The following is a 26,071-nucleotide window of genomic DNA, read 5'->3' on the forward strand; positions in this document are numbered from 1 at the left end:
GAGTACTGATGCAGATCAGAACAGTGTGGGCACAAGTGCAAGGAACCTAAAAAGAAATAAGTTCAGCATTTCAGAAGTGACATTCACTTTCCCCATCTCTTGCCACTGAGCACAGGCAGGTGTGTCAGGGGACTGGTTTGGGTGTCTCGTGCTGTTTTCCAGTGAAGGTTCATGGCAGAGCTCTCAAGGTCAGTGTTCCAGCCCTGGCACGCTCCTGCCTGTGGTTGTGCTGGGGTCCTTGTCCCCAGAGAGCCCTGGCAGAGCTGTCCTGGGACTGTCCCCTGTGGGCTGGGAGGTGTCTGGGGGCTCGAGTGCTGCATGAGCAAAGAGCAGCCGTGTGAGGAATTGAAGTCAATACTGGCTTTTTTCCCCGTGGCTGCTCTGATCCTCCCTGATAGGACAGGAGCTATCCTGACATTTAAATGTCACTGCCAGCAGTAGCAGCAGGAACAGCAAATGCTCACACATCCTTTTCTGCAGCCCGTCCCTGCTCTCCTGCACGCATCCCCGTCCTCTCCCTCTCTCTGCAGGACCTAAATGGTGATGACTGAAAGTAAGTCCTGCCAGGAAGTGACTTGCCAGTTTGTCAAATCAGCAGCACTTGAACAGCTTCCTCCCCTGTATATTTAGCTGAAAGTGGAAGATAACTGCAAATCGAGCATATCTACTGAAAGCCGTGAATTTTTTTTTTAACACTTCCATTTAAATATAGCTGTCTGTGTGTTCTTGAAGGTTACCACTGCATATGTGGATGAAATAATATTTTTAAATCGATATCTTCCTGTAGCTGTGGTTGTCTAGGATCATGGTAAAATGCAAAGTTTTAAAACCAAACCAAACCAAATGAAAACCTCCAGCCAGTGGGAATGCAAGGCTTCTGTCAGTGATGTGGTATAAATACTCAGCTTAGCAAAGCTTAAATGTGATGTGACTTCTTTTGGAAATGATGGGCAGTTCTTTCTTGTAAGGAGATGCACATGACATGCATTGTAAAAATCAGCAATACTTCTGTTGGAAACCTTGAGCACTGAAGTAAAAATCCAGTCAAATTTGAAACAAAATGGGGTTTATCCTTTTTGGAGTTGTCCATGCGCTGAGGGGTAGGGCATTCCATAGCCAGACCTCCTGTCAATATCTGGATTGCAGGGCAGGTTCTCCTGGCTAAACCCCTGCTGGGGCAGAGTCCAGAGTGCTCTCAGCTGAGCCTGACACCCACAGGTGACCCAGGTGCTCTGTGGGGCTGCAGGGCTCTTCCCACTGCTGGCCTGGCTGCTCTGCTCTGGAGCTGAGTGACACACGGTGGAATTCATTAAACTGGTCAGCCTGCTCCTGGTACTGAGAACATGAGTTACTGGAGAAGGTAAAACCTTGCCAGTGTGTACACTTCAAACCAGCCGTGTCTGGGTTGGCTCCTGGAGGCTGAAATGTTTCTTTCACCAATTCCTGGGCTGATCTCTTGTTCCTGTCTGCAAGGGAGTTGTCTTTGTTTCTTCCTTAGAGACCAAACCTTAGTATCCAGCTAGAAGGGTTTCTAGCACTACTCAGCACTCTGTCAGAGATGGGAAATGTTTTATTTCGATTAGACTAGATTTCTGTCTCTAGTATTTAGCAGACTTAGATCAAATTAACTGTAAAACTAATATAACTTAAATATACTGCCTGGAAGGGAAAGTTCATTTGAATTATGCAGATGCCAAAAGGAATCCTCAAAAATAACTTTTTGAGGATTCTTCACAAGCAAATACTTGTGGTATTGTATGTCTAACACTTGTAAACTGCAGTTTTAAGAATCTGATCTGCAGGCACAATCACATTTTCTATAGCTTTACAACCCTTCAGTTTAAGAAAGCTCTTCTGGTGACAGCTAATGAGGTTGTGTGCATGATTTTTGGCTTTTTTTCCCAGGTTGTGACATACTTGCTTTAAAGGAAACTTACTTTAAAACTTTCCTCTGGGCCCTCCTGTTTTATCAGACATAGCTTTTCCTGCTAGAAGGAAAAGGGCAAAGAAATGTTTTGACTGGGCAGTTCAGTAGGTGTTGAGGGAAAATATTAAATCAAATTGTTTTCACTTTTACTGCAGAACACGATTATTTTTTTTCAAGTAATGTGTTACTACTGAAAGCCATTTTCCCATGAAATTAGTGTCTGCCATCAGTAGCAATGAAATGAGAGAATTGTAATTAATTTAAAATGTAGTTGGTGATATTCCTTCTGTGCTGTGATCTCTGAGTAATTGAATTTGTCAGGCTCATTGCCAATGCTGAGCTGTGTGAGGGGCGTTACTGTCTTCTGTCATTAATATGATTTGTACCCTTGACTTGCTGAATATTCAAGGCAAGCAAAGTGACCATCAATACTTCAAAATTCTTATCTGTTACAGAATTTCACAAACTTATTTGGACAGCCATTGGTGTGCTTGCTTTCTCCAACAGCATATCCAAAAGCATTGCAAGGTATGTGCAGTATTGCATTTCCCAACAAGCTGCAGTTCTGTATCTGTCCCAAACAGAACGTGGATTCCTCAGGAAAAGGCAGCTTTCCACTACTGTGTAACCCCTGAATCAGGTTGCCGGTCCCTGAAGTAGTATGATAAAGTTTAGCTAGTGTATGTGATAAATGATTTTTTCCCATGCTGGTGACATTTCTGGCTCCAACAAGGGCTGGAGCAAAGGCTGTCCTGCCGGGACACTGAGGCATGGCCAGCCCAGCGTGGGTGACGGTGGTTGTTACAGCTCTGGGCAGCATTATTGCTCCCAGAAAGGGAGCAGAGCCAGTTTAGGTGCCTTGGTGTTAATGCATGTCTCCAGCAAGCCTTTATTGCCAGCCAGGGATCAGGCCTGCACGAGGGAAGGTGTAACTAACACCCAGGAGTAGCTCCTCTGTGACGGAATTTAGCGGGTGAGCGACTTCGTTGTGTGGCAGGGACAGCGTTTCTGTTTCATGTGCCAAATGTATCCCTTTGTCTATTGATTTATTTTTCCTTTTAGATCAGTCTCAGCGGGGTAGCCTCTTCACACTCTTTCTGAACAATCCCTTAATGGCATTCCTGTTTGTCTCTGGATTATCAAGCATGCGCCGAGGATTGTGGGAGAAGTGTCAGGATTACCTCCGGAAAATCAACCGGGACATTGCCCAGCTGCTGACCCACTCTCGCTCCATAGGTACGGCCTGGCCAGGCCCGGCCCAGCCTCTCGGGGGCTCTGAGCCTTTCTAAATGGCCTTTCTTTGCCTTCTCTACAGATCAGTCCTTCCTTCAGTTTTTTGGGGATGAGTTCCTTCGCTTGCTTCTCACAAGATTTATCTTCTGTTCGGCTACGATGAGGATGCACAAAATCTTCCGGGTACGCAGGGATGTGTGTGCCTTTGTGGGAGCTGCAGAGCTGCCCTGGTCAGGTGGGAGGGCCAGGGTGACCTCAGAAAGGGGCTGATGCTCACATGCTGCTCCTGCAGCTTGCACTGAGGCTGTGCCTTTGTTGGCTTGCAGGAGCCTCATCCTGCACGTAACACAGCAGGCGCACTCCAGTTCAATTATGTCACTCTGGACAGCCTTGTCTGCTAGAAAAATTCCTCTTTATAACTTGAGATTATTATTTCTACACAACCAAATAGGTATAGAGCAAGAATATAAGGGGAAGTGGAGAGGAGTGGGTCATTATTTCTGGAATGTGTTCATGTGAATGGGTTTTGAAAGGTCTTTGAAGTGTAAATGATTACACTAAATAGGAAGATGGTATTGTTGCCTCCCTGTTGGTTAAAGCTGTGCCAGCAGAGAAGTCTGCTCTGGATCTACACCATTTTATGTGAGTGTTGGCATATAAACTGCCTGCTCCATTTTAAGTACTGCAGGGAAACATGGGACTGGAGCATTGAAAGGTGCAGTATTCAGTTGTGGAACTGCAGATGTCCAGCAGCTCTCCAGGCCAAAGTCAGCTACCTGGGCTGCTCTGATACCAGGGAAAAGAAGGAGGTCTGTGTCAGTGGGGAGAGATTTGCCCCCAGTGTCTTAGATATTTGTTTTAGGATGAGATGAATCTCCCACTGGAGATGCTTATATGTCTGTAATTTCAAGAAATGAACTCCAGCCTAGTGGGTAAGTACAGGTGAATATTTTTTGTCTCTTTTAGTGGTTTATTTTTTTTTCCTGCAAAGCCTCAGTGAACATACCAATAACTATCTGAGATGAACAGGCATTTGTATTGCCACTGTGACCGTCTCTGAATCAATGGAAAGAGAAAACTGAAAATTCTAGAATGTTTGCTGTCTCTCTGCCATACTGAATAGATTAGGGTGAAATTGGCCTTTTGCAGTCTTCTTCCTAGAGCGTGTGAAAGAAATGAGTGTCTGATTCTCTTTGTTTTCACTGTCATCTAGCAGGAGACTCGAAATTATCCCGAATCTTATCCTCAGCTGCCAAGAGATGAAACGGTGGAGAACCCTCACCTCCAAAAGCACATTTTGGAGCTGGCTTCCATTCTGGATGTTAGGAATGTTTTCCTGGAAAACACACTCGATGACTATTAAAAGAAACTGTCTTATTGCAAAGGGGATTCCCTGGCCACAGATTTTGAATGGTGCAGTTTTATAATGTGAAAATCATAAAAGGAAGTACTTGATTTTATTTTTAAATTTAGGACCATTATTTTAAAAAGTAATAATAAACAGCTGTTAGTTGAGCTGTTCCATTCTGTATGGGGTCAATTTTATAAGCAGAAGTTTTCATGTCTTTTAAATGTTAAACTAAAGAATCACAAGAAGTTTATTTCTGGTCTTGTGGCTGTCAACCACATTTCCAACAGCTGATCCTAAGCATAGAAGTATTATTGGTTACCTTTAGCCCACATTTGTGGAAATCCTTTATTTTTGTACAATTTTAAGAAATTGGAAAGAAAAAAAAAACAACAGAAAAAACCCAATATTTTATCCCCAAAGAGTTTGGATTTGAAATGGTAAAGATGGAACCACACAGTGCAAACCAACAATAGCAATAACACAGATTCCTTCATAACAAATATATTTTTTCAGTCTTAGGCAAGCGAGGAAACAAAACTGTGGGCAATTAAGTTGCATTTGGAGCAGTGTTTTGAAGTGAATTTGTAAAGATGCTTAAAGCTCCCTATAAGTTTGATGCAGCAGTTTTCTGTTTGAGCTGTGTACTGCTGGCCAAGGACCTGGCTGGGCTTGGGGTCAATAGTGAACCAACTGCAAACCCTGAAGGTCAGCCCCCACCTCTCACTGGCATGTGGGGCATGCTGCCACAGCAGGAGGGGGCATTCTTCAGTTTGAGGTACTGTGTGGATGGAATGTGTGGCTCCCACAGCATGAGCAGTCCCTGGCGGAGCTGAGAGGGTGTCCTGCACAGTGCTGTGCCTGTCCCTCGTGTGTCTGACCCTGCTGTGCACAGCCCCAGAGAGGTGCTGATGTCCCCTTGCAGGTGAGGCCAGCTGGGAGCTGCCAGAGCCCCCCCATGCTCTGTCCTGCCCTCAGGAGCTGCCAGGGGCTGGACCTTGGCAGCACCATCACTCCCCAGCCAGGAGCTCGGCTGGATGGGTGTCTGCAGGGGGACAGTGGCCTTTGGGAAGGGGCTGGCTGGAGAAGGCTCTAGTGGCTGCTGGGAGAGGGCTGGCTGCCTCATTTGGGACTGCTCTGCCTGCCCTGCAGAGCTGGAGGAGCTCTGGCAGCTCCTGGCAGTGCAGGGGGAGCAAGGATGAGGGAATGGAGATACTTTAAACTATTAAATGGAAAAGTCAATTGTCACTGTTGTTCTGTGGGCTGATCGAAGTGAGAGGACAAGTCTAATCAGACCTTTTTGTTTAACCCCAGCCATGCCTCTGTGCTTAGGTGGAAACAGTGCAGAACTTGATGACTGTTGCAGGGTCGTGGCAGTCCTGGGTGCAGAGCATCACCCAGGGTGTGGTGTGGTCAGCCAGAGCAGCCTGGTGGATCCATTCAGCTGAGGGAGCACAGTGTGGAACAGCAGGAATGCTGCAGTGTAGCTGGGGAGTTTGCATGAAGGTTCTTTGTAGCTGGGCTGAAGCTTGCACCATCCATTCTTTATTTCCCAAGTGTACAAAATCCTGTGAATGCTTTGTTTGTCCTAAGCAGTCGTGAAGCTGGTACATTGAGACCCCCCTTGGTGCTGCTCTTTGGACTCTGGCAGGACTTCCTTTGCCAGGCTGTGGAGTCTGTTGTGACGAGTGTGTGTTGGTGTGTGCATGTGTGTGCTCGGCGTTTGTGTGTGTATGTACAGTACACATGCATCTACTGCCTGGTGTAAATTGTAAATATGTATTTATGTACAGGTACTTGTATATGTATTAAAAAGAATGAACCACTACGATGTCTATATACAAAATTTATATATACACACATACGCCATGTTGGGTGGAATCCACAAGGTGCTGCAGATCATTTGTGGTTGTACTAAAGGTCATGGCTCTTCTGCCACTGTAATTTGCTGTTTCCAGGGACTTACCCTTGGGCCTTGAAGTAATTGATAACTGATTCCAGGTACAGGAGCCCTCAGTTAGCCAAGGGAATGGGTATCCCTGTATGTTACAGTGATAAGATCCATGTATTACTGTGAAGCTGATCTTGCCTGGTAGGAGGCCCCCAGTTGCTAAAACGTGGGATTGTATGTGGAGGCTAAAGATGCAAGAAGCCTTTGATGCAGCAGCAAGTGAGAGGCAGGTTATCTGTTGCCCTGCCTGCTGTTCCTCTACCAGCAGCGTTCAGCTTGCATGGAAAAAGGGAATTGAGTTTTCCCCAGGTCACTGCCTTCCAACCAAATGCTTTTGCTTTGCTTTAGCTTTTGCTTTGATGAAGCTATTCCTTTTTTGGTTCCATCTCTATGGAAAAGAAAAGAGTATGCTGTTTCCAAGCATAGGAGTGATGATGATGATGATTCCACTCGTGTGGGCTGGTGAAGCTGTGGGACATTGCTTGTGAACTGACTGGGAAAGCCTTGGTGGTCCTCACCTTTGTTTAGGCTGAAGTGGGGAGTCCCTGCTTGTGACCTGAGGGGCTTCTACCATTTGCAGCCCTTCGAGGAAGTTGTGTTTGCTTTTTGCCAAGGTAGATCTCATCAGAGAAGAATGCACTTTTTAAAAGAAGAAGCTGGAATGTAGGAGGAGAATATAGGCCTTAAAAATTAGTTCAGAAGCTGAACTTAGCAGCAATGACTGTTCTAGTGAAAAATTAGTTTTTGAGGTTCCTAATTCTCCTCTTACCCGCTGATCTTTGTTAGAAGGTCCAGTGCTGGGACGTTCAAAGATAAAGATTTCACTCCTGTTGTGTTGGGAGGAGTGTGGAATTGTACTGTGGAAGCAGAGGGCTCATACCCTCTGTCTGCTCTAGCTGTAGCTAGGATGAGTGTCTGCTCTTGGATTTTGAGCCAGCCCCTTCTTTCCCACCCAAAGAACTGCATTCAGTATGAAAATGTTGATATTTTCCCCTCCAAGTAAAAGCTTGTCTTGTTTGAACTAAGTCATTCTGAACTTGTGCTACTGTGTGCTCTGTGCTATGGTCGTAGGTACCTCTCGGTGTATGCTTGTGTGTACTGAAGAAAATCTGGTTTTGTATCTCGCAGTCCTCAGTGTGGAAGCCAAGCAAAGACTGAACCATTTTTAAGTGAGAAGAGAACAAATCCTTTTCTTCTCAGGCCTGATGCCTTCCCTCTTGTCTCGCTCTCCCTTTCTCCATGTATCTTTATTGCTTATATTAGCGGAGAAGACTTGCCAGCACCAGGCAATGCCAAATTAAAGGGGTGAATTCTGCATGTGAAACATTGAGAGGACAAGGTGAACTGGACCAGCTGTGTCCTTACAGGACTGCTCCTGCCTGGCTCCCTACTCTCTGCATGTGGTGTGCTCAGATGAATCCTGCTCCCACAGTAGGTTTGTGCTCCTGCTCAAATTGGCTTTGGAACATCTTGCCAAAGTTACTGCTGTTGCCTTTTTTTTCCCCTTTGACTTCTCAAAATAACAGTGTCAGGGCAATGCAGGGTTATGAGTCTTTAATGCTTTGGTTTTTCATTCCTCTTGGGATGTGATGTGTCATTTTGCTTTGTGCACCAGCTAAATGGAGCACTGACTTCTGTGAGCTGCACAAACAGGACATGCGCCCTGGAGTGCTTTCTTGAGAAGTTTCAGGACCTTTCTTTGAGTAGTTCATCAAAATAATGTCTGTCAAGTCATGACTGACTAAACCCCTCAAGACTGTTCCCCAGGGGGATGTGCAGAGATGTCTTTAAAGGATCATAGGAAATAGATGGGGGCAACAGGAAATCTGGCTTCAATTAATCATCTTCAGAAGTTACAATTTGAGTATCTCTGGTCAGGCTTCTCCCCTCAGGATGGGATGGAAGTGCTGTTCCATAGCCCACCCCTGGCTTGAGTTAGGAAGCACCTCCCCTGCCTCACTGCCTCCCGTGTCCTGTAACCATGCTGTGCTGCAAGTCTGCTCTTCCCAAAGCTAAAAATCTTGGAATCTGTCTGAACAAGTGTTTTGTCTTGAGGTTTCTTTTGTAAAAGCTTTACCTGTGTTCAGTTCCTCAGTAACTGTCGGTGAGTGCAGCTCAGTCAGTGGTGCAGCAGCGGCCGAGCCTCACTCACTCCTGGTGTTGGGGGCTGCTCCTGGGGCTGAGGGAGCTCTGCAGGCAGGAACACTTACATGAACAAGGAAAAAATTAATACAGAGAGCTGAAAACTGCTCTGTGTGCCTCGTAAGGTCAGACTGGACAGAGCAGCCGGGGCAGAGATCTGCAGAGCAGATGATACTGCTGAAGGGGCTCTCCCGTATTTGTAACGTTGGACTTTAGAGCAATACTGATCTGTGACCAAATGTATTTAGGTGCTTTGAAGATCAATAGGGATCTGCTCACTAGAGCAGAGGATACACATAACTGCTTCAGATTTAGGAGTGCCAGCCACTTTTTGTTTTCCTGTCTAAACCATTGCCAAGACTGAGGAGAGTTAGTTCAGGATTTCTGAATGTGACATTTTTTGGGGTTAAGGACTGTCTCTGTATTGTGCCCAGAGGCACGCACAGATGTTTTGTTCCTGGTTTGATTCCCGCTGGGAGCAGACCCCAGCACAGCTGGCTGGCCTGCAGGAGCCCCAGAGCAGAACAGATCTCACCAGCCCTCCTTGCAGAGCAAACCCTGCTGGGAGGATCTGCCCCCTCACAGATGGCTTTGGCACGTGTTGGTGACGGTTCTGCCATTGAACTGGTTTGTTGGGAGCAGGATTCTGCCTCATGCAGGCTGAAAAGCACAAGTGGCTTCTGCCCTGGGCCCGGCCCAGCGAGAAGAGGAGGGGAGCGCAGGTGGGAGCGTTCTGGGAATGCAGAGGGACCGTGCCTCGGGCAGCCCAGCTGCGGAGGCACACGGAGCGTTTTGCCTCTCTGAGAATCAAATTATTTATTACCAAAAGTAATTTTATAGTGAATTGGTTTAAAGTTATTTTACAGCTGTGTGCCTGTATATCGTATTTTGGTAAAAACGGATATTTTCCTTAAAATATATAGAGATATATAAATAAACTTTTTTTGGAGCAAATGGACTTTTTTGCAAGGGATGTGTAATCGCCAAAGCTGTGTGATGCCAGAAGCGACTCTGCCGTTCGGGGAGGGAAGGAGCGTGTTTGTTACTGCTGGACACTGCGGGGAGGAGCGAACCGCGATGGAGCCGGGCCCTGCCGCCTGTCCCGCTCCGGCCGGGCACCACCGACCGGCGCCAGCCCCGCGTCCCGCCCGTCACCGCCTTTCCAGAGACTTTGGAGCAGATTTCCGTTCGCTTTTGTCCCCGCCGCGCCGGGGCCGCTCCCGCCCGGTGTTCGCGGTTGTGCCGTGTCCGAGCCGTTCTCTGTCCCTGTCCCAGCCGCCGCCCCGGCCCCGCCGGCGGACTGTGCTGTCAATAAACTGTGATAAACGCTCGTACCGAGGCGCCTGCTCCGCTCCGGACGGGGACTGCGGGAGGGAGGAGTGGGACTAAAGGACGAGCCGGGCCGGGAGAGGAGCGGGAGGAGCGGGGGCGGAGCTCGGCAGGGGGCGGGGCTCGGGCTGAGGGCGGAGCGGCGCTGAGGGAGGAGCTCGGTCGGAGGGCGGAGCGGGGCCGGGGGCGGAGCGGGGCCGGGGGCGGAGCGGGACCGAGGGCGGAGCGGGACCGGCGCCGCTTCCGCCCCGCGCGGCGCTTCCGGGTCGGCGGTGTCCGGGGAAGCGGCGGCGGCCGCGGCACCGGCGAGGCTCGGCCGGGCATGGGCGGTGAGGAGCGAGGGGACGGGGGACCGGGAGAGGAGGGGGCAGCCGGGCCAGGGCAGCGGGGGAGCGGCGGTGACAGGCCTCGGTGCCTCGGAGCCGAGCAGCCTCCGCGGGCCGGGCCGGGCCGGGCCGGGCCGGGCCGGGCTGAGGGGACCCGCCCGCTCCCCGGGCCCCGGCCCCGCCGCCGTTTGGGGCCGTTGGTTTGGGGCTTTAACGGATTCTGCTCCGGGAGACCCGATTTTTAACGTGCTGTAACAGATGCGATGTTAAAAGGCTTTCTGTTCCCTTTAAATGATCCATGCCGGTGGAATTTTTTGGTGTGGAACCCATTTCTGTCTGATTTGCAGGTACTGCCAGGCCTTGAGGGCTTCAGTGGCGCTGGAGATGCAGTAAACCAGTGCATGAGGCTCAGAATTCAGTCTCAGCGTTTGGAAGCTTTAGACCCGAGTGTCAGCGTATTGAACGTTGGCGGTCGTGGCTTTCCAAAGGCCCTGGATATTTCAGGGCTGTAGAGCAGTAAAATGTTTGCCAAATTGAAGAAGAAGATTGCGGAGGAGGCGGCGGTGGCTCCCCGGCCCGGAGGAAATGCCCGCATGCCCAGGTCTGTCAGCAAGGAATCGATCACGTCTGTGGGAGCAGACTCTGGAGACGACTTTGTGAGTTACACCTTGCTTTGAAATCTCCTTTCTCTGACAGTATTTTTATTACGGTTTTGCAGACAAGCATTTAAAGTCTAGTGTGTGATTTGAAAACGTGATGTGGTGTCTTTGTAAGTGTATCTCCTAATGCATAAATGTATCATTAGCTTGAGTGAAATTAAATATTGAAGAGAAAAGGTTTGTTAAGCATAGTAGTTGCCAGGAGTCTTTCATTCCCACGTAAACAGTTTTCATTTTACCTCTGGGCTTCCTGGTAGCCTTCCTACCTGAGACATTGTATATGTCTCTGCTGAATTGTTGTTGCACTCAAAACCACTTTAGTTCCTCTCTTTCACGATAAAACATTGTTTAAACCAGCGGTGAAGTTCCAGGAGTGCATGGGTTAAGTGAGACCCTGGAATGCTCTGGCACCTCTGCCCTGCATGGCTGGATGTCACATTTCTGAAAGCCTGGATTAGGGCAGTGTCACCCCACTGCTGGAGCCAGCAGGACCCACTGCACAGCCAGCAGCAAGTCTCTGCTGTCTGCAGAGTGAAGAGCTTGTTTATACAGTTGGGCTTTAAGTAATTTTTTTTGAAGCTCACCTGAAATTTCAGTTGTGTTAAGCAGGAGGTTGGAGCTCCTAATGTTTAAATACATGTTGTAGTGAAAATATATTAGTCTTGTGTTTGTCTGAGGCTGTTTTTTCTTTTGCACTTAGGAAAGTCTCATGTAGAAATTCTTTTTGGTTTTGCCGTCTTGCAAGTTTGTAGAACAGCAAACAAATAATGAATTGGCAAAACAACATAATGAAATAATGAAATGGCAAAACAAGTGGTCTTCAGAAAACCTCCAAGAGTTTATCAATATTCATTTAACTGCTCTTGCTGTTGACTTTTATGGAGCAAAACTCACCAGAGGAGTCGTAAGTCAGTTATGCAGCAGATTTTGTGTGGACAAATTGCTGCATCAGGGCTTCAATGAGTTTGTCCCACGTGAAAAGCATTACCGCTTCTCTTGTAATTACTTTGGTTTTCAGGACTCTCTGTTTGACCTTTGCTGGTGCCTGTGCTGTGGAGCCTGATTTCCTGCCCCATCTCCTCAGTGGCGGTTTGGACACTCAGGTCCCAGCCCCAGCTCCTTCCCAAGCTCTGTGCTCTGGGGAGCAGGCAGCCTGGCACTATTGAGCCTTGCTGGTTTTCTCCTTCAGCATTTTTGACACATTCTGCTGTGCTAGTACAATTTTCCCCTCTGTGGGAAAAACAAGTGCTGACCCTAGGCAGGAGAGTGTTTTATCCCAGACTAAATGTATGGCAGGATCACTTTTTCTGAATTTTGTAAGTTACAGAGTGTTGCTTTTCTCCCAAGGCTTCTGATGGAAGCAGCTCCAGAGAGGATCTTTCATCCCAGTTGTTAAGAAGAAATGAACAAATTAGAAAACTGGAGGTGAAGCTATCTGGTATGTGCCCTGATACATATAAAACTTGTTAGTATAGGAAATGTTTTCCCTTGAATTTACATGGTTTAATTTATTGAAAGTCCATGACGTTAGGGTCTTTTGAAGATTGATTTGTAGCAGCCCTGTTGATTGATAAGAAGGGAGCATCCAGCATCATTAATTTTTTATGAAGGCAACTGATTTGCTGATTTCAACAATTTGCTGATTTAGGTGATTGCTTGGAGCAGCTGGGATAGCTTTCTGTCCCATGTTTCAAACAGCATCTGTCCTCACTTGTGTGTATGGTTTGTTTCTGATAGGGGCTGAGCTTTCTGACAGTAACACAGTACCATCCTTAAAGAAGTGGGCTTGGAAATGAAGAAGAAACAAAGAATTCAACATGAAACAGTCCTGAGGGTTTTTTCTTTCTAATTCCTTGTTCTGTAAAGCTGTAGTGAAGGCTGGCACTACTCCCCATCCCTGTTGTAGGGAAGGGACCAGGACTGGGCTGAACTGTGTTACACTGCTGCTTCCCAAAGCTCATGGGAGGCTTGAAAAACTAGGGAAGATTACAGCCAGATAAAGATTATTTTGATTATTTTATTTTGGAGACTTATCGGGCTTCAGTTCAAGAAAATATAGGGTTCAAAAATTATTTCACATGGAATTCAAAAGGCCCAAATGCTCATCTGCTTGCACAAGATAAACTTAAAAGTGCTGGCTGGGACTTAACACAAGAGAGGGAGGCTCTGGGTATCAGGAGTCTCATGCAGGCAGCCAGCCAGTGAGTAAATCCTCTTCTCCGTTGTACAGGAACCTCTCCAGGGTGTGTGCACACTCTGTTTTGGTTCATATTCCCTCCTGTGGCAGTTCTGCTGAGCGAGGGTGAGGGCAGTGCTGTGGGACTGCAGATGGATGCAGTGGCCATGAATTAACCCTTCCCTGCAGCCTGCAGTGCCAGACACCTTTCCTGAGCAGAGGGAAATGTGTCACTGTTCTGGGATGAAGTAAAAAGGGAGGGACAGTTGTTGATTCTCTGGTTCTGCTGTTGTCTGTGTGACTGACACCCCTGGGACAGGCCCTTCTGTTTGTGCCAACCCTGTGGACAGTACAGAGCTATTTGCTTGTGTTCATTGTTGTGGTCACCCAATTCCTTAGCAGGAATGATTTTCTGATTGAGAAAATCATTGTCATTTGCCACTCATCCTTTTTTCTTTTCTTTTTTTTTCCCCTTTTTTATTTTTGTGTTACCCTAAAAATGTCCTTCCCCAATGTCTGTCCATTCCTGGTCTGTTCTTCTCCCTCCTCACACAAGATTATGCTGATCAGATCCGAAATCTGCAGAAGATAAAAGAGAAGCTTGAAAATGCATTAGAAAAGCATCAGGATTGTACGTATTTTTCTTTTTTCCCTTTTTGTTCAGTTCAGTTGAAAATTGTGGTTGGAAGGAAAGAGGTTTGGTGTGCAGGTGTGCTAATGATTTCCTTTCAAACTGTGCACCTCTGTAGTGTGAACAATTAGAACACAAGTTGTTACCTTATTTACAGCATAAAAAGCAGCAGCAGTGTGTTGAGTGAAGTTGTTATTACACTCCTTCTGCCAAATTTGGGGCTCACATGCAGGAAAGACCTTTTGGAAACCTGCAGCTTTGTTCTGATCCAGCAAGGAGCAGTATCCCTGTCTGCTGTTAGCTTTGGCCCTTTGCCAGCCTGCAAGCAGCGTGAGGGAATGAGTAGCACAGCGCTAGTGCTACAGTCAAGACTAATTACTTGCAGAAGAAGCTCTTTAAAGTTATTTATAATTTACAGGAAAGTGAGAAGTAATTTTAAAAGATGAGCTTTTAATATAGCTGGTGGTTCTCTGTTGGTAGCCTCCATGAGGAAGTTTCAGGAGCAGAATGAAGCTCATCAGGCCAGTCGAGCCAAGATGGCTGAAGGAATGGCTTTGGCCTTGGAAAAAAAGGACAAGGTAAGAAAACTTGAGCAGGATCTTAGACTCGCATGACCCTGATATTTTAAGTAGGTGTTACTATTAATTAAAATAATTGTTCAGCCCTGTGTGTGAGCGTGCCAGCGCTGAGGGAAGGAGGGAGTGCTGAGCTCAGTGCCAGGAATGGTGCAGGACTTGTCACTGCTCAGACTGGTTTTAACAAGAGCCCACAGAAATTCCTAATGAAAGGTTAAGCTTGTGCTTGGATAAGATTCAATGGCAGTAGGCCTGTTGTCACATTTATTTCACTTGCATAAAACTTATGTATTCAGCTAGCATGAATGATTCCTCAGCCTTTATTCAAGCGCTGGGTGTTACTGTGCTGCTGCTGATTATTTTTTAATCATTACCAAAGCTTAGTATCTGCCAGCAGTACAAATTCTTCTTTTTCTTTTTTTTTTTTAACCATAGTTGCTGTCCTTGAAAGTCTGCAAATAGATTTTGATATCGTTTTTTCTCCTTTCTTTCTTTCTTGTTCAGGAGTGGATGGAAAAACTCGCTCAAGTTGAAAAGGTAATTAACCTTGGATATTTTTCTCAGGGGGTGTATTGTAGCTCTGTGTGTATTTGCAAACACCATCCTGCACACTTCCAGCTCTATCAGAACTTGACTCTGTTCAGCCCTTTTTATTATTTGGTCTTTGTTCAGTGGGAGAGGCCAATCATATGCTTTTTGTTACCAGCCCAAATGCTTGGGGAGGTCTTTCTGGATTTATTTGATTTATTTTTCAGCAGGGAAGTAAAGAACGATGGGTTGTGATGGGAAAGTTGTCCTTCTGTAAGGTGGAACATAGTCCATTTTTAAGAGTTCAGTTTAGATGGTCACTGGTGGCATTGTAATGAATTCAGATTTCTTTTTTGTTTTTTTTGGAGTTTGGTAATTTTCACCGTGACATGAATCTGAAAGGATTTCTAGTTCTGTATGGAGCACCATTGGGAGCTCTATAGCTTCAAGACAAGGTTTCTTTCTCAGAGAGTTTACCTGATCTCCCATTAACTTGACATGAGCATACGGATATCCTTTGGTTCTGTTCATTTATCAGGAAAAAAAAGTGCTTCAAACACAGTTACAAGAAATGAGGGAGCAGAGTTTGAACCTTTTCCAAAAACGAGATGAAATTGATGAACTGGAGGGCTTTCAGCAGCAGGAAATTGCCAAAGTTAAACACATGGTAAGAATATTTTCAACTTTTTATTTCCTAAATTTTTTACCAGGATATTAAGTTAGCGGTAGCCCAGCATACATTTTGTCAGCCTTTGTGCTTGTACACCGGTTTGGTTAGTGTCAAAATCCTCACAGTAGGTACTGAACACAATATTACATAGTCTGTTATCTCACTTAATTCAGCCCCAGGCAGGTTTCAGTGAAAAGGTTTATCAGTGTTACTGGTCACCTGTAATGCCCAAGATGATGCTCTAATGTTCAGCTTTTGAAAAAGGAAGAGTGTCTGAGCAGAGCGGAGCAGGAGCTGGAGGCGCGGGCGCAGGAGCTGAGCCGGGCGGCAGCGGAGCTGCAGGAGGCCAGGGCCGAGGCCTCGGCGCTCAGCAGGGACCTGCAGGACTTGCAGCAGCAGCTGCTGCAGCTGCAGGCTCACAGGTACGGAGCTGGGCGTCTCACAGGAGCAGTGGTTGTGTTTCCCCTGTATTTTTACTTCATGCTCACTTTGTCTCTTTGGAAGAGTTTATATATGTAGTGAGCTGACTGAATTTTTGCCTCTGCTGTGGCCATGGGGATGTAAATGCCAAGCCAATGATAGTAATACTTTTTTTGTAAATTATTTATTTTTTTCATAGTTTGAATGCTTAACTGTCACTTTTATTTGAAAATGTGTAATCAAGCAGTGATTTATGATGGTAACTGGTTTTAGGACGAGAAAATTTTGTTGATGTCCATTTTCATAAGCAGCAGAATTATCTGCTAAAGATTATTTTCCTGGAATGGTATGTCACTTGTTTTTATTCTCTTTCTGTGAAGAGATGAACTAATGACAGCTGAGACAAATGCAGAAAATAAGATCACTGCTCTGGAGTTAAGAGAACAGGAGCTACAAACTGTCATTCAGCAGCTTTCTGTAGACTTGCAAAATGTAAGTTTGAGCCAAGTGAGATTTGATTCAAAGAGCTCCATGTCTGCAGAAGTTAGATTAGATATCAGTTATGTGGTGTTGGAAATTTAATTTTCAAAGTAAGTAATTTCTCAATATGTTTAGGCTCGAGTGGCTGGTTCTGGTTGTGAGAAGAGACTGGAAATGTTACAAGTGGAGCATGAATCTCTGAAGGTGGAATATGAGCAGGAGAAGCAAAAGGTGAGGTGCTTTCAGATGCACATGCTGCTCCTGGTGTGCACATTTGGGTAATGTACACCTTTGTGTACTTGGTGTCCAGAAAGTGTTTCAGGGTCAAATTGTCTTTTTAAATAGGACTTTGCTTTCTATTGGCATTTCCAAAAGTCAAACCACAACAGATCAGCTGGAAGCTTCATTACAAAAAAGATTCTGTGGTTTCTCATTCTCACAGATGACTTTTGAACTTTCTGAGAGAGATAGACATACAGAACAGCTGCAGGAAAAGGTGTCTTCCCTGGAAAAAAAGCTAGAAAGAAATCTCTCAGGAGATGAGCATGTGCAGGAGCTGCTCAAAGAGGTAATTACACAGTTAAAGGCTGCTTGGAGGTACAGTATTAGTGAGTTTGTTTTGGGTTTTTAGGTCTTACATTACATCTCACCCATGCAGAGAAAGCTGCTGATGTCACACAGCACATTTGTCCTGGCAGTGTGTTTTGGCACACTGTGCTGGGCAGGACATGGGGTGGCTGCACTGAGCCTGTTTGTGTAGGTCCTGCACAGATGTCTGTGCTGGCCTTTCTGCACTGTCTGTTTGGGCACTGCATCTGAGTGCTTAGAAGGAAGAAAGCAGCTTTCTGCCATCCCCACAGACGATGGGACAATTTGGGAGTTTTTCTAGTTAATCCTCACAAGCACAGTGAATGCTTTTCCTTGTTCTTTGGCAAGGCATGGGGCAGGGAGGGGAACTGTTTGCACACAGGTGTGCAAACAGAATGTTGTATGCTCAAAACCTCAGCCTCAGGAGTGCTAAAGAACAGCTGAAAACAGAAGCTTAGCTGTGGTTAATCCCCTTTCTCTCATTGCTTCTGATCTCTTTCTCGAGCACTGATGCTCCTGCTCAGAATCAGCCTGGAGCAATGTTTTCCCAGCTGGGTCTTGGGGATGTTTGCTTTTCTCTGGTCAGGGTGCCTACAGTTACATCACCCCTCTGTTGCTGTGACAAAAGAACTTCGCTTAGTAAACTCAAGGCAGTTTAAAGTTATCTAGAGGTATTAAAACATTCTGTCCCATTTTAGTTTGACCTTATAAATTAAATAAAAAGGAAAATTTTTATTACCCCCCACCAACTTATGTCTTTGTCCATCCTTGCTCATGTTCTTCACCTCAATGTAACCTTCAGAAAGCTGCTCTTGAGCAGAGGCTGGAGGAGAGCAGGCAGCAGGTATTGACAGACAGGACACAGCACAGCCAGGCTCTGAACCAGCTGGAAACACAGGTGAGCAGTTTCTAATTTCACCACAGATTCCCACTCTTTTCATCCTCTGTGCCCTACTCCCCTCACTGCACTCCCTGCCCAAGGTGAGACTGCACATTTAATCACATTTAGTCTTGAAAGGATAATAATTGATCAGTGTCTCTGGGTATCTCCCCACTTCAGGGGTGGAGGAGGGCCTAGAGGTGAATGCAGAGGTTTTGTGCAGATCCTCCCTGTAGTGAGAAACAAATAACTCAGGTGCAAGCAGTGCTGTGGTGAAGAATTTCTAAAACCTGCATGTGTCAAATAGGCGGCCTCTCTATCTCTGTGGCTTCAGGGATTTAATGTTTACCTTCCCCTCCTGGGCCACTCTGTATTATGCAAACTTTTTAAATAACATAGTTGCCAGTGGATAAGGAATTTAATTAATGATGTAATTTTAGAATAAAGAACTGGAAGAGAAACTACGGATCGCAACAGAAACGCTGAAAAAGAGTAAAGAAGCAGCTGCAGACCAGGATCTGAAGATCCAGAAGCTGGTGAGTATCCTGCATGTTTCACTGACCAGTAACAGATCAGTCCACAGCATCTCCAGAGACAATCACTTCTCTGTTTTGTTATTCAAGTGTTTGTTTTCTTGCTGTTTGTCTGCTGAACTCTGGTCTGTGAGTACATGTCATTGCTGCCAAAGGAATAGTGTTCCTCAGTTTGAGAGTGTCTCATGGAATGGTGTCTCATCTTGTCAGAATGATGTCAAAATACCATTCTGTTAATGTGGTTTTCTTTATTCTCTTAAGAAAACTGATCTAGAGGAGGAAAGAAAACAACTGCAGCAACAGATTTTAAGTGAAAAACATCAGTATGATGAGAAAGTTACTGGGCTGGAATCTCAGCTTGCTGCTCTTGAAAAAGCTTGGGAATTGGATAAAACAACAACTCAGCACAGGATTGTAAGTACAGAAACTGTCTGGTGGGTTGTGAGAGTCTTCACAACATGATTTTAACACAGCTTGTAGAGCTTGCTTGTTGTCTGAATGTTTTTATTCAGCACTCCTGGCATTATAATAGAAGATATCATACTTTGAGGCATTAAATATGAGCAAAATATTAGATGCGTTTAATTGTTTAAACAAAGCATTAGAATAATTGTACTGTGTATTTAAACACTCTTTATTTTACAGAGCCAATTGGAAAAGGAAAATGAAAACCTCAAGGGAAGCAAAGAAGAGTATGAGAGTTCATTAAAACAACAAGAGTGTGAACTGAACAGGCTAAAGGTAAGGGCTGGACTGGTACTGGCATTGTCTTGGGACAGAGCTGAGGCTGGGGAGCAGCAAACTCCACTGTGGGTTACATTCAGTGCTTGGAGGCCTCTTCTGTTCAGGTTGCAGGTCCTTGGAGCTGTAAATCATCTCTGATACTCAGCAGAAATGTGTTTGAGAAGCATTACAAAGGGATGGCCCTTTTCTGAACCAGAATGCTTGGGTCTGCCTTGGGTCTGCCTCAATCAGGCAGAAATAATACATTCCCATATTGTCAGGGATGTGAAGAGCTTGGAAATCGTGTTAGCAGTGGTGAATACAGAATGGTTCAACATCAGATTCCACTCAGAGTGTTCAAACCAAAAAGTTAAAACTTACATTAGTTGGGTGTTTACAGTTTATCTAATTTTGACTGTGATTTAGATTAGTTGAAATTTTTTTCATTGTTACTCCTGGATGCACAATTGAAATAAAGATCTGTTGTAGCAAGGAGCTGCTTCTTTGTAATAGATACTTCAAGCTGAAAGATCTTGTAAGCATTGGGTTTGTTTGGGTTCTTACATCAGTTCTGTGCTGCTCTTGCATATGCAGAGAGCAGCAGTCAGTAAAACAAACCTAATTCACTTGGAAAATGTAGTGTGTCAGAACACTTTAATTGTAGTCCTAGTAGACTTGGGGTTAAAGATGAGAGACTGACTTGATTTAATTGTCTCACATAACCTCTCAATTAATTCTGGTTTGCAGAATGAGATGAGCAGCAGAGAAACTGTCAGTGTGGAAATTGCCAAAGCATTGGAAGACACAAGGAAACAGAGAGAGGGGTTACAACAGGAGGTTGGTTAATAATGACTGTTTTCAAATGTATTTGAGACATCCCAACCTTTCAAAGAGCAGACTAGGTTTGGATTTATTTATTCTAACATTCAAGACCCTTGGTCAGAATCGTATCCACAGCATGTGAGGCGGCAGTGGATCTGGGTTCCTCTGGAGCAGAGCAGTGGTAAAATTGTACATTTCCTTACAGGGAGGAGCTTGTATCCAGTACCAAATGTCAGTTCTAGAAAGTCTTGTTTTGCTCTTCCTGTATTAAAAATAGTGGATGATGTGAACTTGTGTTTGCTTAAAGTAGGACCTTAAACCCATCTTTTGGTTTCTTTATTCTTCTGGGACTGCTATGGATCTGTGCTTGCTGGGCCAGATCTGTGCAGAAGGGGTTTAAGGCCATCTCCTGTTTTGCTCAGGGGCCTTGCAGCTGCCACATGCTGGCTGTGACAATCTGGTGGTACAGAAGCCAGGTGGGGTTTAGCTCTTCCAGCAATGACTTCAGTGCTTGTTCCTGAGGGCAGCATTGTGGAGGTGGTGCCTGCTGTGCTTCTGAAGGATGTTGGATCTTTCAACACCCTCTTCCTGTTTTATATCTTTAATGACTTCTGTTGATTGTTTTCCTACTTTGAAGGTTTCACAGCTGAATACCCTAATAAAGGAGAAAGACCAGCTGATTGATGAAAAATGTGATCTGCTGCTAAAACAGAAGGAAGAACTGAATCAACTCAGTCAAGGTTAGACCAAATGAGTCTACTGCATCCCAAACAATTTAAGTAGAGCCTCTAGTTCTGGCCTTGCCTGGTAGATTGGAATTTTTCTAGATTTCTCTTTCATATTTAATCTTTTAGCGCTTTCAAAATGGTTTATTGTTCGCTAACAATTGGACAGTCTCTCTTCTGTCTTTCTGTCCCCTGGCTTTCTGTCTTCATGACAGACCAAATGGATTAGAATCTCCCATCTGATGTGCAGCACTGATACTAAGCAGGTCTCTCCTTTCCCAGACCATGAAGCTGTCTTGCTGCAGGTGCGCCAGTTACAGCTGGACATAGAAGCAAGGCAGAGCCAAGCAGTGGAGATAGAGGAAACAGCAAGAAAAGAAATTGATGAGCTGAAGCTGCAGGTACAGGAGTGCCTGTTGGCCAGAGAACATGAGAAAAACGTGAGTACAGTTCAAATCCATTCTCTCGGGAGAAGAGGGAGGTGTGCAGGAGCCCCCCAGTTCTGTCCTGCCTGGACAACCAAAAAGAAGTCTGGCTTTCTCCCTGGGGAGTGTTCTTGGGCTGCAAGTGTCATGATATCTCTCCATGTTTATTTTTGTAGGTTTTAGAACTGGAGGAATCGACGAGGGCCTTGAACAATGAGCATTTGCCTTCTCCAGAAAACTCTGTGGTGGAACAGAACGGAGAGGTGGCAGCTGCAGATGTTGTTCAACTTCAGAAGGATAACAGAGAGCTAGAACAGCAAATTGCTGAGAAAAACAAGGTGAACAGAACCAGCTGGTAGTCTTTCCCCTTTTGATTTGGAAGCCAAGTAGTTGGTGCTGCCCGTGCTGCAGCCTTAAAAGGACAGGCCTGTTCCATTTGAATCCAGTATGTGCTTTTCTCTGGATTGCACAAGTATCTCCCAACCATGAATAAAAACTGCAGTGAGAGCTGCATGAATCCTGATGTATTTGGGCAGAAAGGTGCACCCAGTGATACTATTTACAGCTTTCCTGCAGAGCCCTCTGACTGAATTGGGTTCAGTTCCACGGTGCTGTCACATGAAAGCCCAAGTGTCCTGTCACATGGCTGCTGCTGTGTGCAGCTGGCAAGGCAAGGCTCTCAGCTTGCTTCTTCACAGCTGTCAGTGTTGGTTAATTATCATTTCATTCAGTACTTGTTTATCATGGGTTTTTCCAGATACCTGGGGGTCCTGACAATGAATACTGTGTTAAACTCTTCTTTGCTGTGCTTACAGATGATAAAGCAACTTCAGCAAAGAATGACAGAACTGAAGAAAACTCTGCAGAAAGAGCTGGTAAGGGTTGTGTGTTTTCAGTCTCTTCAGATGACACTTGCTGGCAGGTACTTGCACTCTTATTCCAAAAGCTTGACTGCTAACTCCCATTGCATCCCTCTGCAATGGTTTATCGCTCCAAGAAAAAAAAATCAATTTAAAAGAAAATTAACAGAGGTTTTAAAATTGTTGTTTTTGCTCTGATGTTGAAAATTATTCTGAAGAAAGCCCATGTTTGAAAGGCTCAGAGCAGGTTAGTGATAGGAGAAAATTACCTAGGGATAGCTTCCACCATGGAGCCAATTCTGTGCTGGTTTGGGTAATGTACACAGAATGCTGACATCAGCCAGCACCTGTCCTGGGGTGTAGGGAGAGCTGGAGACACTTCTCTGCTGTGACCCCATGAAGGATGAGGAGCTGTTGATGCCCAGTTTGTGGGTACAACCCTCTTTAGATATCCTGAACCCAGACCCCTCCCAGTGTCAAGCTAACAGCATCTGCAATGTGTTTCTCTTTTTCTTCTGTGGATTTTTTATTTTTCTGTAGAAAATAAGGCCTGACAGTGAGGTACCTGAGCTACGTGCAAATTCTGAAGTGCCTAATGCTTCTGTGACCGTCACCAACAACTCTGACTTGAATGACTCCAGGGAGATAAACTTCGAGTACCTTAAACATGTTGTACTAAAGTTCATGTCCTGCAGGGAGTCTGAGGTAAAGGTGCCACTTACCTTCTCTTTCTACATCTGTCTTTCTCTAGAAATTGCCACCAGTCACCTCCTAAGGACACTTCATGCCAATTCCATAATTTTACAATTAAAAAATGTACAGTGGGGGCAATAAAACAAAATAGCTGACAGCAACGTGTTTGGAACACAACTCTGTGGTTTCTTTCAGGCATTCCATCTCATTAAAGCTGTGTCTGTGTTACTGAATTTTTCACAAGAGGAAGAAAACATGCTCAAAGAAACTCTGGAGTACAAGGTAAGGTGCCATTAGGTGCCGTATGTGGTCTCTAATGAGACAATTAAAATTCCTAGATGCTGGGAGATTAGGAGAAGTGTCTTTTTTCCAAATGTTAGGTAGAATAATAAATGTAATTTATTATTAAAATGTTAGCTGACCGTATGTGTGCCAGGAATTGTCCCTTTCAGTGAGGGACATAGCAGCTTTCTGGTGCTCAGAGCCGTTGGAGCACAGCTTTGCCCAGTGGACTTGATCTGAGGGAAGAAGTTGGGAGCTCCTTGCCAAACAGTCAGTGTTTAACAGCAGAGCCTAACTCTGGGTTTGTCCTTTTGGCACTGGGCTCAGACACCAAGATCTGTGTCTCCTTTCCATGGGCTGAGATCTGCCTGGCCCTGGCTGTGTGGTGGTTAGGGAATGTTCAACAGTGAGTGCTGCCTCAGCTCCAGGTCCTGCATCATCCCTGCCCACCCAGGGAGTTGGGATGCTCAGTCTGCAGGTGAAGAGATTTCCTCACCATCTGGTTCAGGGGACACTGGTGCTACATTGATTTAAGGCACTGTGTTTAAATGACTAGAGTTCTAATTTGAAATTATTTTAAAGGAATATATGTAAGTATAATCTTCAGTCTTTTTCACCTGTGGCCAGTGGGTGCTGTTCCTTCCAGATCTGACTGTGTGAAGCTGCCTCCCTTTCTTCAGTCTGGAGTCTGGAGCATTCTGAGTTATAAATAGCTCTTTCCATCAAATGATGAGAACATGGCTGTGTCCCATGTTGTTTCTTTTTCACTCCTTAGAGGTGTGAGCCCTGTGTGATGTGTGCTGTGCTGTTGTGTCCTAGATGTCCTGGTTTGGGTCAAAGCCATCCCCCAAAGGCAGCATCCGCCCGTCTATCTCGAGCCCAAGGACTCTGTGGCCTTAAGGGAACCTGAAGGTGGCAGGCAGTATCCAGGCACTTCTTTCTGTGAAAAGAATGCTGAACACACTGCTCCAGGTGTGTCTTAATCACTGTCATTGCAGTATTTTGTACAAGAACTTCTGGCTCTGTTTACAAAATTAATGCTGTGCAAGGAGACATTTTCACTACAGACTGGAACAGCTCTGGGCTGGGGTCGGGAGCAGCTGGGTGTCTGTGCTGGGAGCAGCTCCTCGTGCTCAGCACTCGTGGGTCCCTGGCACCAGAGGGTTCTGAGCACCTCTAGGGCAGCAGGGCTGCCAGCTCAGTCCCTTGGGATGCTGATTCCAGCTGCTGTTCCAGGGTGCTGCAGTCCAGTGACTCTGGGCACAGAAAAGCTGCTTGTCTGGCTGTGGGAAGCCAGCAATGAAAAATGTGTTGGCAGAAGAGTGTTGAGAGTGGGATGGTTTGCAAAGCCTTTCACAGGACAGGAGCAGGAGCTTTAACCAAAAAAGAACTCTGCCTTGCCTTCTAATACTGACATTAACTAATGGTTGGCATTTTTTCATATCACTGTGTAATTTAAGGTGCATTTATCCTGGCCTGCAGCCCTCAAGGCTGCATGTTGATTATTTAATTTGAGAGCACAACTTTAGAGTTGTCTGATTTTACTTTTCTTAAAGAAAAATAATATTTAAAATGGTCTTAATTATAGTACCTAATCCTCAGTCACCTTTAAAACTAATCCATTAGCCTGTTCCATGGGTTGTTAGCATTGGGAAAAGGGGTAGGAAACCATTTTAAATTTTTAAAGCTGAGTTCCAGGTATTGTAAATCCACACTGAAAAATACCTTTTATTTAAAAAAAATAAAAATCTAGTTACAAAGGGTGAAGAATGCTGGTACTAAACATTTTGATTCATTTTTTTTTCTTCCAAGTCTGCTAGCAACAAATCCTTATAACCAGGATCTGCCTCTTTGGTTGTGGTTTTCTGTACTTTAAATACTGATGCTTAAAAACTGTTATGAATATGTTAACTGTTAACTCCTGACTATTACAGTAAAAGAAATGCTGCTCATGAGGGGTTTGAGGGCAAAATTCAACTCTTAGTGAACAAGTTGTGGTTCCAGCAGCTTGTTTTCCTAATACAATAAGGACAGGGGACCAAGGTGGCACTTCCTCCCTGAAGCACAGTTTTGCCCAGAGTTATTAACACCACTGCAAAATCTGGATCCAAATGGGAAGCAGCACTGTGTGATTCCTGAAAACTGAGACCCGTTTCCAAAAATCCACACATGTGTGGAATTCAGTGAGCATGCTGCAGTTCTGGGAATTCTCTTACAAGTTGATGCTTCTGTTAAATATATTCAGGGCAATTGAAGTTTTCTCCAGTGGAGCTCCAGCAGGAGGTGAATGTGCAGATCCAGAGGATCCAGAGCCTGCTGGTCTCCCAGACAGCTCCTCCCCAGACACAGGAACTCCCAGGGGCTGTCACTGGGCACAGGTGCTGCTCCTCACTTAGAGACAGGTTGGATTTGTCTGAAGTTAAGAAAACCAACAGAATTTTTTGGTACACTAAAGCTTGTCTAAACAGTCTTCAGTAACCAGATTCATGGCACTTCCAGACAGGACAGAGCATGGGAGGGTTCAGCCCTGCTCTGCTGTGAAAACAGACAATCAAAAAGTACATTTATTTCAATTGTTTCTCTAGTGAGATACAGCAGGGTGGAATAACCCTGGGAAGATTTTATTCTGAGATCTTTTCCTTTCTGATGTCCCTTTGCCCTGCCCTGTTTCTGTGGGACCAGGGATCAGGACTCCCTCACTCCCCTGCTCCCTGCTGAATGACTGCTGGGTTTATGCTGATCCTGGCTTCAAAGGTTACTGCTGAACAGCAAGGAAAGCAGGACAGGCAGCCTGGAACGGAGTGACAAAGTAAAATCTTTTGTTATATATTCACTAACAACTTCAGTTTCAGATCCCAAAGCTCATTAAGGATCAACTTACCATAAACTAGTTCTTAACTGTTGAATTTTCGTTAGGTATCAGAGCAAGACTGGTGTGTATACATGTATTAAAAAGCTAATGCACTTTCCCTTGTCTCAGAACAGTGGTTATACATAATCCTTTCTATCACCATTGGACTTCTTTCCTTCTATGCTGTAAATATGGACTGTATGATGAAACACTATGAAATTTGTGGTGCAATACATTTTGGATCAAACCCCTAATCTTGATTTCTTTCTTTTTATAGTTCTGGTTATCTCCCCT

General features: G+C 45.2%; 2 protein-coding genes across 14 annotated transcripts in view; both read left to right on the top strand.

Annotated features, from left to right (window-relative positions):
* Positions 1-9,559, top strand: part of SCAI (suppressor of cancer cell invasion) — a 37,388-nt gene extending 27,829 nt beyond the window's left edge. For 10 of the 12 annotated variants that reach the window (XM_063174730.1, XM_063174729.1, XM_063174725.1 and 7 more), the window contains 4 exons: positions 2,383-2,455; positions 2,990-3,163; positions 3,243-3,343; positions 4,374-9,559. In XM_063174730.1, coding sequence (XP_063030800.1) covers positions 2,383-2,455; positions 2,990-3,163; positions 3,243-3,343; positions 4,374-4,523 — 498 coding nt within the window. In that variant the 3' untranslated portion in view covers positions 4,524-9,559. The remainder of the gene's footprint in view (positions 1-2,382; positions 2,456-2,989; positions 3,164-3,242; positions 3,344-4,373) is intronic. The other 2 variants (XR_010030346.1, XM_063174723.1) reach the window with 2 other exon arrangements.
* A 636-nt stretch (positions 9,560-10,195) lies between these two features.
* GOLGA1 (golgin A1) lies at positions 10,196-26,031 on the top strand. 2 transcript variants are annotated; one of them, XM_063174979.1, is made up of 23 exons: positions 10,196-10,259; positions 10,604-10,912; positions 12,263-12,353; positions 13,648-13,722; positions 14,203-14,300; positions 14,802-14,834; positions 15,364-15,492; positions 15,748-15,917; positions 16,296-16,407; positions 16,531-16,626; positions 16,838-16,963; positions 17,786-17,881; positions 18,304-18,399; positions 18,658-18,810; positions 19,042-19,137; positions 19,867-19,956; positions 20,579-20,681; positions 20,949-21,106; positions 21,268-21,429; positions 21,907-21,966; positions 22,492-22,656; positions 22,840-22,926; positions 23,746-26,031. In XM_063174979.1, exons 2-23 carry the CDS (start codon positions 10,778-10,780, stop codon positions 23,824-23,826), a joined length of 2,412 nt encoding a protein of 803 aa, XP_063031049.1. In that variant the 5' UTR covers positions 10,196-10,259; positions 10,604-10,777; the 3' UTR covers positions 23,827-26,031. The 2 variants fall into 2 exon arrangements, with proteins under 2 accessions (XP_063031049.1, XP_063031050.1); XM_063174980.1 differs by lacking the exon at positions 10,196-10,259 and having other exon boundaries at positions 15,760-15,917.
* Positions 26,032-26,071: the final 40 nt, after the last annotated feature.

Source organism: Melospiza melodia, chromosome 22 (genome assembly GCF_035770615.1).
Source record: "Melospiza melodia melodia isolate bMelMel2 chromosome 22, bMelMel2.pri, whole genome shotgun sequence".
Classification (NCBI taxonomy): Eukaryota; Metazoa; Chordata; class Aves; order Passeriformes; family Passerellidae; genus Melospiza; species Melospiza melodia.

Coding starts and splice junctions, on each gene's coding strand:
- GOLGA1 (XM_063174979.1), top strand. CDS start 10,778: ATGTTTGCCAAATTGAAGAAGAAGATTGCGGAGGAGGCGGCGGTGGCT. Junction 16,408..16,530: donor TTTCTGTAGACTTGCAAAAT/GTAAGTTTGAGC, acceptor CAATATGTTTAG/GCTCGAGTGGCTGGTTCTGG. Junction 19,138..19,866: donor GTGAACTGAACAGGCTAAAG/GTAAGGGCTGGA, acceptor TCTGGTTTGCAG/AATGAGATGAGCAGCAGAGA.